Below are 13,485 nucleotides of genomic sequence, written 5' to 3'. Positions count from 1 at the left end.
TTTATCTATGCTACAGGCTTTGTTTGGTGTAGCTATGGTGCCAAAGCTATGCTGCTGTAGTCCTGTAATGTTGATAAGCCCTTAGTCTGGTGTGTTCCTGATACAGGTCCTGTCAGCAATGTTGGCTACACAGAAATAGAAGCATTTTATGATGCCGCAGTTTTCTTTGTGCCAACCTCATAACATTAACCAGAAGTTGTACAGCAATTTACAAATTATATTGATAGTTTAGTGCTGGGCCCAGTGTTGGGCTTAGTTACTGTGAAGTATGTTCGATCTGTCCTACTGATAATTATTTTGTACCCTTTCCTGGGCAGGATCTGTTGAACGAAATGATTACAGAGGAATGCCAGTTAAAGGAAAGAATCGAAAGCAGCATTGAACGCCGTAAAAAGGAATTGACGTCATTGAGAAATGAACTGTCGCTGGACCCCTACCTGGTAAGATGGCTCTAGGTTTATTATGCCTGACACACAATCTACTAGTTGACTCCAAGGTTAAATTTGCTGTTTGAAACTGTTCAAATATGGATCAAATGTTACCATGTAGGTGGTCTTTTGATGTAAAATTTCAATGTTAATATTTATGCTCTTTGAATTTTCTATACACGTTTTGGGTTTTTTCTTTTTCTTTTTGGTGTTTGTCGCCTCCTCCTCCCCTTCCTGCCCCCCACCATACAGTTTTCATAAGAAATCTAAAGTTGGTCTCTATCAGAAATTGATTAGGGTTTCTAACATCTACCTCTATTTTAAAAACAAATTATAAGTGTGGGTCTATAGGGATCAATCTTGAGCAGATCTGCTAAAACAAGTAATTTATAGAAAAATATTAAGGTTAGGGTCACTTTTCTGTCTATCATAACAAACAGTTAATCTAGCTGCAGAGGCCATCAAATCTCTCCCTTCAGAGAAATTCATGAATTGCCTATTTAAAAATTACTGCTACTGTGGTCTGAAGACTGTGATGACTCAGGCTGCATCAGTTAAAATGGTTGCCATTTTGCTACAGTAGAAAAACAAGGAAGCTTACGAAGCCTTTGACAAATATGACCACTGCCTCCTATTGTTCCCAGTGGGAAGGATACCCCGTTGATATCAGGAATGATTGCAGCCCCTCCCTACTGTTTCAGGAGTAGAGAGGAGCCCTGTGAGGTGTGAAGGAATATGAGGGGCAGGGAAAGCAGGAGAGAGAACTGGGACGTGTTTCATAACCTCAAACCAGTTTACTTGTCTTGCACAAAAAATATTAGACTACTTCCTTCTCTTGCCTTAGTATAACTTAAACATGATCTCCATCTGGTATGTTCAGCAACCATTGTGAGCTGTCATGAGTTTGTCCAAGGAAGACCAGTCTCTGTAATTCCATGTTGTCTGGTACACATAGAGCTTAATCCTTGTGTATTCTTGCAGTAAGCCCCCTGCGACATGGGATGTTGGTCCTGACAAACTTGATAAAGTTGCCTTTGAGTTCCTTGGTCCATGGAAGCTTGTTTCTTAGAGGAGAAGTCATTTTCCTGGTAGCAGTGACTTGTGCTCTCAGTGACTAATCTGATTTAAATCAAGTCTTAAGTATAATGTGGTGGTGCAGACTCAGTTCAGAAAGGAGTTCTACATTAGTGATGCTGTTCTGCTCAGTGTTCCCATGCCTGTGTCAGTCTGGCCCAGTGTAGCTCTGGATGGCCATCAGTCTTGTGAGTGGACCCAAATGATTGGTCCCTTTTCCTAGCCCTGGGGGTTTCAGGCAACTCCCAGGTGCAGACCCCATGTCTGACCTTCTTAGGCAGTGGGATACCAGAGTTTGGCCACCTTAGACCCCAAAATAGTACCTCAGATCTCCTGAGCCACCAATTGCTTAGACGCTTTTTCCTTAGAGTCTTGCAAACTCCACAACTCTGGCTTCAGGGACAATGTGGCAAAAACACAGGTTTAGGTATCTGGGTAAGAAACTCCTGTGTGAACTTTTTAAAGCATGCTAGTGTTAGATGTATCTGAAAAACACAAATTTGAACATAGCCGCTGCCACCACCTCCCTTCCTTCCTTGTCTGATCTTGTCACTCCTGTGACTCCGAGGTTAGGGCTAGGAAGCACTGTCTGTCTGCCTTAACCTGGTGGTCTTGGATATGCTGGTTGTCTGGCCACTTTGTTTTAAGAGGAGTGCTTCTCTAATAGTCTTTGTCCCTCTTTTGCCCATATGCTTTGGTAGGGGAGCTCCAAGTCTCAGCCTGCCTCCCTCGCCCCATTGGCTTCTGTGCAGTGTCAAAGTCAATGGTTCTACCAGTTGAAAACCCATTGTTGCAGTTGGAGAGTGTCTGTGAATGTTGACTGCCCTTTAACAAGGCTCTGTCACAGTGTCTGTCTTTTCACTAGGTGTCAGACTCCTGTTTCAAAATGCTCTAATCCATAAAGGAGGTTGCCGCACAAAGTAGACCCCCATGAAACAAAATGAGGTTCACCAAACAAAATGGGTTTCACAATTTGACACATATATCCACAACTTCTTACAGCCTACATCTCCATCCTGGGAGACTCACCTGCATATGCTCTGTTAAAATCCTTGGACATCTACTTAGAGCACACTAAAGCCCACCCAGTGCCTAAGTTTTTCATACCAATTTGCTGGTTAGTCTTTTGGTAATCGCATTATGTCAAACTGTATGTCTGTTTCACACTCCTTTGACCTGGTTGGCCGGAAACTACAAAACCATGTCAATCAAGATTTGATTAATTGGAGGTAAGAGTTCATAGCTTGCTTTAGGAATATTTCCATCATACACTTGCCAAGCAGTTTACAGGCTCCCCTCCTCTCACATTCACAAGGTGCTGTTGCTTGGATTGATTCTCTGTATAGGACTCCTTGTGCTCCAGAACTTGTTCCCAGGGTTAGATGGCCAAAATCTTCTAACCAGAACCTGTTTAATTGGATGGTCCTTATTCTCAGTTGACTGACTTTTGCCTGAGTGCTTACTCTTAGAAGTGGGCTCTTGTGCTTGAATATTGAGAGATCTTGAAGGTTTGGATCAGGTATACATATATCCTTATTTAACTCTAGTTTAAAAAACCAAACACACCTGCTTATACTGTTGGCTATATTGCTCCTCACTGTAATTGTGCTGTTTTCTTCTGCAATATCCCTTGAGATTCTTGCACTAAAGAGTGTAAATTCTGCACACAGGGTGTTCTCTTAAAGTAGGGGTGGCCAACCTGTGGTTCCGAAGCCACATGCGGCTCCTTGTATAGGCACAGACTCCGGGACTGGTAGGGGACTGTCTATATACCTGCCCTAAGGGTTAAACTTCTGGGGTAAGGGAATTTTATCAGTCTTAGGTGAAGCAATTAAGATTCCAAGAATTAGAATGTGAGAAGGTAAGTAACTTCAACAAACAGAAGTACAGGTCTGTTTCCCTTCTAGCAGCACACTCTGAAGTTTTGGTCTATCACATACTGATTGTATCTGATGGCTTTTCTTGATGCCAAGTCACAACCATATGTTACAAGGTATTATGTATCCTTACGATTACAAAACATGCTTCAAAAACTCTACAGGCTGAAGAAGGTATATCCATCCTTCAGATGGAGAAAGATCTACGACTGGCATTAGATGCTACGCTCAAAGAAAAAAATGAGAGGCTGGAGGAATTGAAGCAACTTCAGCAGCAAGATGAAAAGCTCTGTGCTGAGCTTTTTGCCACCCCTTACTATATACCGACTGGCAGCATTCCAAGTCGTTCACAGCTGGAAGAGTTAAAGGAACATGTTCGGATGCGTTCAGATGAGAAGGTATGTGGTGTTTTTTTTAAAAAAGAAAGAAAAAAAAATCCAATAAATGAAATGTGATTTGGGGCTGTAGAGGAAAGTGTTTTCCATCTCTGCATTTTAACTGGAAAAGAATGCTAGTTGCAGTGTGTTGTCTGATCACCAAGTGTAGCCTATGAAAGCTTATGCTCAAATAAATTTGTTAGTCTCTAAGGTGCCACAAGTACTCCTGTTCTTTTTGCTAATACTACAGTATTTAGTTGAATACTGATTTTTTAAATCCAGTTTAATTAAATCCTATTATGGCCTGATTATCCATATGTATTTAAAGGCATTATATAGCTGAGACATCTCACCCTGTTTCAGGAGTTCTTTAAAAGTTATTATGGAAAATAATACTGATGAAATTTTAAAATTTTTGTATGAAGTACAACTTCACATTGTCTAAGACTAAAATTTTAAATGCTGTTCCTATGAACTGAGTTCCCTTTTCTCCCTTTGTGATTAGCAGATAGTACTTGAATGATGGCGTACACTTCAGTTTCTGTGCAGTGCTTTTAAGTTTTAGATAGCTTTGTGACTATACTGTACAAAAACTATCAATCCATACACAGAAAATGGAATTACCTGAACTAGCAAAATCATACTACCTTCGCTATCGTCTTGACATGGTATCTTAACCTACAGAGCCTCAGTATGAGACAATATTCTAAGCAATTGTATATAAAATGCTTGTTTTAATTTTTCAATAGAAACGACGTCTGGAAGTTTTTCTCAAACTAAGAAACGAAATCAGGCAGTATAATGAAGAGATTGGGCACACACCTGATTCTACTCTTGAAAAAGAGGCGCTCTCTGATGATGAGGAACCTTTTTGTCTTACTAATAAGAACATTGAAGCTCTTCAAACACTTGTTAATAAGGTTAGATTTTTAAGTGCCTAAGAGAAAATATAGTAACTGTTCTTAACGATCACATGTAACACTGACACCTATAATTAGGCTGTATAAGCATTGCCATTATAATACTTCCGACATCCTTAAGAACATAGGAATTGCTATGCAAGAGGAGTAATAATCCATTGTGTCTAGTATTGTGTCTGGCAGTGGCCAGATCTAGATGCCTCAATAGAAGGTGAAAAAACACCCAGTTTTTACTCCTGGCCCTCACTTGTAACACTCACCTGCTCCATGTTACATTGTTTTCCTTTTGTCCTCTTCTGCTCCTGTTCCCTGATTACTCTCCTTTCTTCTCTTCACTCCATGCCTCTCTATATCCTATGTTCTGTTTTCCTGATCATAACCTCTGTTTTGTCCCAAAGATTTTCAAATCTGGCTCTCCCTTGTCTACAGTCAGTCCTTCACTCTGCAACCATGGCTTTCAGTCAATTCTCTGCACGGCCAAGGCCCACTAGTTGTTGTGCTTCCCTCAGCCCTCTACGAAATGCGCAATCTGTCATCTTCCCACCAATCCACTCTCCTCTCCATCAGTCTATCATTTGCCTTCCCCCCCATTCCAACCAATCCATCCTCTGTAATCAAAGTTTTGCCCCGTTTACTCTTTCCCTGTCTCCTAGACACTTCATTCCTAGCCTCTGCCTCTCCCAGCCAATTAAGCGTTTCTTCTTAGATAACTGATGATCTGCTCCCCTGCTCCAGTCTCCCTCCCAGCTGCCAGACAATTGATCCTCTTCCCATTGCAGGCAATGGATTTTTTGTCCTCTATGAAAATTCAAGTTCTCTCTGGCCAGGATTAATGTTAGTTTTCATCAGTGTCTCCCCTCCTCCTCTTTGTGGCTATATGGACAGGATTGTCATCCTGTGCTTGGTGCTCCCTTAGGGCCCGAGCAAGGCTAGGGGAGCGGAGAGAGTGCCTATTTTCCCCCTTCTTCTTTGCATATATGAGGCAGCCATCAGGCTTCTGAGAAGCTGCAGCAGAGTAGATTGACTAGTTTTTTCTAGCACTCCTATTCACACTCTTCTGAGTGCTTTGGGGATTCAGGGGAGAAAAAGGTAGCACCATGCTTTCCTTTATTCAGTTCTGTTTGCCTCTTCTCAATTCTGAACAAAACTGCAAGAACTTCTTATGATCTTTTTCTAGACCAAGAACCAAATACGCAGGAACTCAAGGCCCCTTCTTAAAGATAGCTATATTGAATAACTAATGTCCAAATAGCATATATGGTGGTATCTGTTTTATGATGAGCACACAAGCCACATGTTTCAAGACAATTAAATGCTAAAGTCTTTCAGTGTGTCTTGACTTCCTTGTTCTTTGTTCTCTTCTGTTAACCTCAGAATTGATCATAAATAAGCCATTGGCAGTATATGCGCAATACCTTTAGATTGGAAATAGAAGGTCTTAATTAAGTACTCTATCAAATAAACCTGTTCTGCAACAGTTTGCTAACTCATGCTGTTCCATAAAACACTCAAAGCTGCTGGAACCGTGTCTGTTAGCACTGGTGGGATTGATAATGTTAATGCAGCTGAGTTGGTGGGAATATTTTAAGGCCCTGGTATACATGCAGTCCTAGAAATGAATTCTCCTATTTGTTGTTGCATGATAATAGGCCAGCTTGAAAGCTTCCACTATCCCAGGGATGGGCAAACTTTTTGGCCTGAGAGCCACATCAGGGTTCCAAAACTGTATGGAGGGCCGAGTAGGGAAGGCTGTGCCTCCCCAAACAGCCTGGCCCCCTCCCCCTATCCCTCCCCCTCTCACTTACTGCCCCCCTCAAGACCCCCGACCCATCCAACCCCCCCCTTCTCCCTGTCCCCGACTGCCCCATCCCCTGACAGGCCCCCCGGGACTCCCACGCCTATCCAACCCCCCCGTTCCCTGACCGTCCCCGTCCTCTCCCCCGAACCTCTGCCCCATCCAACCTCCCCCTGCTCCCTGTCCCCTTACCATGCCACTCCGAGCAGCAGGACTGACAGCCGCGCTGCCCGGCTGGAGCTCGCAGCCCCGCTGCCCAGAGCGCTGGCAGCATGGCGAGCTGAGGCTGCAGAAGGAGGGGGGACAGGAGGGGAGGGGCTGGGGGCTAGCCTCCCTGGCCAGGAGCTCAAGGGCTAGGCAGGACGGTCACGCGGGTACCATACTAGTACCGTACAAACTAGTACCGTAGTTTGCCCACCTCTGCACTATCCACTCTTTAACCATTTTGTTTGAGCTTCCAATGGTATGTCTAACGCTTCACCAGCAATAAATTCATTTAATATCATAAACTTCAGTCTTCAGGCATGTCCTGATAAGCATCAGCCAGAAGGGAAGGATATGACTGTTTCCACAATGTACCATAAACTTTGAGTGGCAGTTGCTATTAGTAACATCAAGCAATGATAATTTGCAGGGTTACTGGAAACTCTTGATTTCTGCTTGTATTGATGCGTTAAAGATGTCTTTCTCATGGCTTACATCAGGAATGAACTAGACCTTTGGACATTACCATAATATATTTTTTAAAGAGTATACAGCGTGCATCAAAATAGTGACCCATTAGTTAACTTAACTGTACAGATCCCACGTACTTGGTGTCCTCACTGCAATGCTGTAAGAACAAGCTTTCTTCCTTTTTCCATATCTTTACTGGAGCTTGTACATTAGTTCTCTTCCTACCGAATAATTGTGGGTTGGTTCACCTTGCTACTACACTGTAATTTCTCAGCGTTCTTCTACATTAAGGTGCTATCCGCTCTGAAGTAAGTTTACCTTATGCTGTCATACTATGTGCCTTGTAGTTGCAGTTGAAGAAGGAATCTGTAATCTCAACACGGGAGGCTCTGAAGGAGAAGGTACAACTTCTGTGGAACAGACTGCGCTGGCCAGTAGAGAAGCAGGAACAATGTAAAAGGAATATTAAAGGCTCCATTACTCAAGAAGTTAACAAGGTAAGACAAAACCTTGCATATTTTTCATCAAACTACTTCCCCTGCCTTTCTTCTTACAGAAACTATTTTAGGTTTTTCTTTAAATAGACAAGCTTTGTCACAAAATCCAACTACATAAGAAATGCAAGGTTTACACTGAGAACTCACTTTGCGTGAAGGCAAGCCCTTATGTATATTCAGATTCCCCTTAAAGTAGTATTTTTGCTGGCAATTGAACTTGTACTACTGTTGCTTTCAAGTTGAGGTTGAAACTCTGTCTTCTGAAGTCATCAACACTTGAGCATGACTTAGTTGCCCTTTGATTTTAGAGTTCCTTGCAGTTATTGGTTCAGTTTCCAGACAGGGTGGATAGAAATCATTATTTAAAACAAGATTTATTTTTTAAATGAGGTTGACTTACCTGTTAATACTTCTTCACTATTTTACCACTTTATGGGCTTAAATTGCTAAACTGGATGTCTTGTACTAGTTTGTTCAATTGGTTTCTTAGTTGGTGATAGAATTTCAGATTGTACATTGATTATTTCTGCCAAGATGTTTCATACTCAAAATGTTTATATGCTGAAAAAGGCAAGTCCATAGTGTGAATGCAAGTTTGAACACGAAATAGGGGAATAAAAGCCCATGCTACGTTTATAGTCTGCACCATTTTCTGATATATTGAATTTCTCCAAGTTAAAAATGCTGACCTATTTCAACAAGCTATACTCGTCACTTTGAAGTGACTTAAAGCACAAATCTCTCTCACGTAAGTGGTTTTAAAAATCCCACCCTAGGGTGCCTAAATGTGGGTAATGCCTTGCCTTGTCACAGTGCTCACCAGGCATCACAAGCTGTTTAGTTTAGTGTGTAATAGCTCATTCAGGATATGTTGGTCTGTACTTGACCATTAGTTGAATCTTGAAATCCTGTGTCAGTTTTTGTAACAGCTAATGTTACTAAGACCTTGAGTGGGGGGAGATTACTTAATCAGAACCCTGGATGTTGTCTAAATGTTAAACAAATGTTTCTGGTGGTGGTAAGTGTTTTCTGAATAGAAATTAAGTAGATACCCATGGGGCATCTTGGATTCAAAGAGGGCATCACTTTCTTCTGGAGGCAGAAACATGTCTCTGGATTATTATTATTATATGGAGACAGGTATATCTCATAGAACTAGAAGGGACCTTGAAAGGTCATCGAGTCTAGTCCCCTGCCTTCACAGCAGGACCAAGTCCCGTCCCTGACAGATTTTTGCCCCAGATCCCTAAGTGGCCCCCTCAAGGATTGAACTCACAACCTTGGGTTTAGCAGGCCAATGCTCAAACTACTGAGCTATCCCTCCTCCAATATAATATAACGTATATGAATTCCATTACTGATCAGAGAACATAATGGAAGAACAATACAAATTATATAGAGAAATCTATTAAGCCATACTAATTTTTCTTTTATTCTGAAGTGCAGTTATACTCTGAAAATTAACAGATGTCATTAGGCTCTTACTCATTTATCCTATTTCCGTGTCTTTTATAATCAATGCGCTTAATTTACTATTTAAGCTTACATTTATTTTAACTGGCAGCATGACAAGGGGCCTGTGATCAGCACCAGAATTTAGCTAATTTAATTGATGATGCAAGAGGTAAACGGGAATGTGTCTTATTCGTCTATGGCTGCATGGACTGTCTACTAAGAGACTCTCCTCTCAGTATGTAAATATAAGACAAGTGCCACTTTTATGACTGGAAATGCAATATCTAAATCCCATTCATTCAGTTTATGGAGTAACTCCCGCTCCTCTTACTCAGGCCAGTAGTCTAGTTAGTTTATTATAACCAAAATACCACATAAAGCAGAATTCTTACTCAATTTGGTTGCTTAAACTTCAGTATAGCCCCTAGAAGGCCTCAACCAGGTCAAGACCCTGTTGTGCAAATTGACCCATGTGATTGGATAGAAGCTTCTTATTAAAAGTGGAAGCTGTGGTGTCAGTATTTCAGGAAATCAGGCCACTTAAGTCTAACATTAGGCACACAAATTTGAACACATTCTAGTGGACAGTGAAATATTTAAAACAGCATTAGACTGCATCAGAGCAAATGCAGAGAAAACTAAATCACACTAGGGCTAGGTCTATACTACCCGCCTGAATCGGCGGGTAGAAATCGACCTCTCGGGGATCGATTTATCGCGTCCCATCGGGACGCGACAATCGATCCCCCAATCGGCGCTCTTACTCCACCAGCGGAGGTGGTAGTAAGCGCCACCGACAGAGAGCCGCAGAAGTCGATTTTGTCGCCGTCCTCACAACGGGGTAAGTCGGCTGCGATACGCCGAATTCAGCTACGCTATTCACGTAGCTGAATTTGCGTATCTTAAATCGACTCCCCCATGTAGTGTAGATGTACCCTAGGAGGAAACCTGAAGGCTCTGAATAAGAAGTGTGTGCACCACTCCCTGTTACAATCTATAGGCAGCAGAGGTTGATGGAGTTCTTGGTCCAGGACAATTAAATTGCTCTAATGTCAAATTCAAAGTGCAAATACCACAAGAGGCCAAAAATCTTGGTCAGTGACTCTTTTCACGAATCTCTTGACGTATCAAAAAAGCACCAAATGTTAATTGTAAGCAATACAAGTTGTGAGTCAAGAGAACTAGATGTCATTAGCAGGAAGTCTGGCTCTATGAACCAATAAAGATCAGATTATAGGCAATGCTAATTTGTCAGAGACATGGCAACAAGGTTCCAATGTTAATCCCGCCATATATTCAGAGTACTAAACTCTGCTAGAGTAAAGTAATAACCAGAGCAGGAAGAGTTGCAGCTAAACCAGTGGCTCCCCTCTTAAGAGCTTACTTGGTTCAGGATAATTTTAGACCTGGTGACCCCTTTACCTGGTAACTCTCAGTAGTCCATGCCCCGCTGTAATAATGTAAGTACTGCTCTAGGAGGCTTAGTTTACGTAGATATTGGAGAGAGTAACTTTCACCTCATTTGTGCTCTGCTGTATCTATTAAGAAATTCTCGTTTAGTATGTTTCAAGCAGTCCAGTAATCAATGCCTCATGTCACCAAAGCTTTATGGCCTCTGTCTGTTGATGTGCTGAAACCATGCCTCCCACTTGACTGACTGGGTGTAGACACTTGCCTGAACTTGATTACTATTTCAAGTTTGTCCTATTTTAGCCATTCATGTTCTTTCTGCATCTAATACTGACTTTATTAGGTTATTTCATTTTCCTTTTAACTTGATAAGAGAATTGCTAATCACTCTACTGCCATGTACTACAGTAGTTTCCAGAACACTAAAGGCTCAAAGGCTGTGCTGCTGATATGTTAAAACAAACAGCGTGATGCTATCCTGTGAGTAAGAGTGCTAAGAATGTTATGAAGATGCATTGTTGGCCTTAATGCAATGTATTACATTATCTTAAATAACTTTCTGCACTAGTGGGAAGAAGAGCTGCTGCGTCTGGAGGAACTGAAGAAAGAAAACTTGAAGGGAGTGATTGGAAAAGTCAGACAGGAGCTTGACCTTTACTGGGAAAAATGTTTGTATAGCACAGAACAGAAATCAGCCTTTCATCCATATTATGATGGTAAATCTTCACTCCGACCTGCCACTCTTCCATTTCATGTGCAAGGATTGATTGATATAGACTTGAAGACCAGAACGGACTATCATGATCATCTAGTGCAGGGGTCTCAAACACGTGGCCCATGGGGTGATTTTCTGCGGCCCGCGAGCCCCTCGCAGCTCCCCCTCCCCCCGCCCTCCCCCAGTGTTTACCAGAGCACCTCTGGCCAGACGTGCACCGGGAGCAGGGCATGCTCCCTCCCTCCCTGCCTGCCTGCCCTGCGCAGCTCCGGGAAGAGGCTGGAACATGGGGAAGGGGGGGCGGAGGGGCTGTGTGTGGCTGTTGCTTCAGGCAGTGCCCCCAGCAGCTCCCATTGGCCAGAAACTGGCAACGGCGGCCAATGGGAGCTGCTGGCGGCGGTGCCTCAAGCAACAGAAACACACAGCTCCTCTGCCCGCCCCCTTCCCCATATTCCAGCCTCTTGCGGGGGCAGGGCAGGCAGGCAGGGAGCCTGCCCTGCCCCCGGTACGCGCCGGACCAGATCCTGCCCCCCGAACCCCTCCTGCAGCCGAACCCCCAGCTCTGAGCCCCCGCCGCAACCCACACCCCGACCCCCTGCCATACCCTGCACCCGACCCCCTGCCGTACCCTGCACCCCTCCTGCATCCTGACCCCTGACCTGAGCCACCAGCCGCATCCCGCACTCCTCTTGCACCCCAACCCCGTGCCCTGAGCCCCCTGCTGCACCCTGACCCCTTGCTGTACCCCTCACCCCTCGTGCACCCCACACCCCAACTCCCTGCCCTGAGCCCCCACCACACCCCTCCTGCTCCCCCTGGGGGCAGGGAGGGGGCAGAGTTGGGGTGGGGATTTTGGGGAAGAGGTTGGAATGGGGGCTGGGAAGAGGCGGGGCAGGGGCGGGGCCTCATGGAAGGGGTGGAGTGGGGGCGGGGCCGAGGGCGGCAGGGCAGGGAAGGTGTCAGTAATGCGGCCCTCGGGTCAATGTACTAGTCCTCCTGTGGCCCTCATGGTCATTTGAGTTTGAGATCCCTGATCTAGTGTGACCTCTTACATATTGCAGGGCACAGAACCTTACCCACCCATTTGTGTAAGAGCCCCAAACTTCTGGCAAGTTACTTAAGTCCTCAAATCGTGATTTAAAGAATTCAAATTACAGAGAATTACACCATTTACACTAGTTCAAACCAGTAAGTGACCCATGCTGCAGAGGAAGGTGAAAAATCCCTAGGGTTGCTGCCAATCTGACCTAAGGAAAAATTCCTTCCCAACCCCAGATATGGTGATTAGTTAGACCCTGAGCATGTAGATGAGACCCACCAAACAGACATCCGGGACTTAATTCAGAGACCATCCCATCTTTGCCCATTGGAGATATTTGCCAATAGCTGTCACAGATGGGCCGTATGCCATTGTAGGCAACCTCCTCCAGACCATCTCTCCATAAAAGTATCAAGCTCAATCTTGAAACAAGTTAGGTTTTTTTGCCCCACTACCCCCCGTGAAAGGCTTTTACAGGAATTCCCTCCTCTGATGGTTAGGAACCTTCATCTAATTTCAAGCCTAAACTTGTTGATGGCCAGTTTATATCCATTTCTTCTAGTTCCGACATTAGCCCTTAACTTAAATAACACCTCTCCCTACCTGTGTTTATCCTTCTGATGTGTCTATAGTGAGCAATCATATTTACCCTTAGCCTTTGTTTTATTAGGCTAAACAAGCCAAGCTCCTTAAGCTTCCACTTGTAAGGTAGGTTTTTCCATTCCTCTGATCATCCTAGTAGCCTTCTCTGCACCTGTTTCAGTTTGAATTAATCTTTCTTAAACGTGGGAGACCAGAATTGCACATAGTATTCCGGATGAGGTCTCACCAGTGCCTTGTTCAATGGTAATACACCCCTTTCTCTACTGGAAATACCTTGCGTGATGCATCCTAGGATTGCATTAGCCTTTTTCATGGCTGCATCACATTGCTTCTAGTCCTCTTGTGATAGACCAAGCAGTGCTGGAGAAATTTTTATAGTGTGGGTGCTGAGAGCCCTTGAACCAAACTGTAAACCCTGTATATAATGGAAACCACTTCAAGCCAGGGGGTGTGAAAGCACCCCTAGTTCCAGCACCTATGGATAGACCAATACATCCAAGACTTTCTCTGCTTCCTCTGTCATTTCCAACTGATATGTCCGTGGCTTATGGCAAAAATTCTTGTGGTTAGTCCCTAAGTGTATGACCTTGCATTAGTAAATTTCATTTACTCCAGATTTG

At 43.7% G+C, this 13,485-nt stretch overlaps 1 protein-coding gene across 2 annotated transcripts in view; it reads left to right on the top strand.

The window, feature by feature from the left end:
- The window catches only part of LOC117879514 (protein regulator of cytokinesis 1-like), a 37,096-nt gene that overhangs the window by 12,934 nt on the left and 10,677 nt on the right, over positions 1–13,485 (top strand). For both annotated transcript variants that reach the window (XM_034774762.1, XM_034774761.1), the window contains exons 3-7: positions 318–440; positions 3,544–3,777; positions 4,506–4,676; positions 7,494–7,643; positions 11,077–11,224. In XM_034774762.1, the coding sequence (XP_034630653.1) occupies positions 318–440; positions 3,544–3,777; positions 4,506–4,676; positions 7,494–7,643; positions 11,077–11,224 (826 nt within the window). The remainder of the gene's footprint in view (positions 1–317; positions 441–3,543; positions 3,778–4,505; positions 4,677–7,493; positions 7,644–11,076; positions 11,225–13,485) is intronic.

This window comes from Trachemys scripta, chromosome 6, assembly GCF_013100865.1.
Source record: "Trachemys scripta elegans isolate TJP31775 chromosome 6, CAS_Tse_1.0, whole genome shotgun sequence".
Classification (NCBI taxonomy): Eukaryota; Metazoa; Chordata; order Testudines; family Emydidae; genus Trachemys; species Trachemys scripta.
Note: the sequence above shows the minus strand (reverse complement) of the source record. Positions and strands in the feature narration are given on the sequence as shown.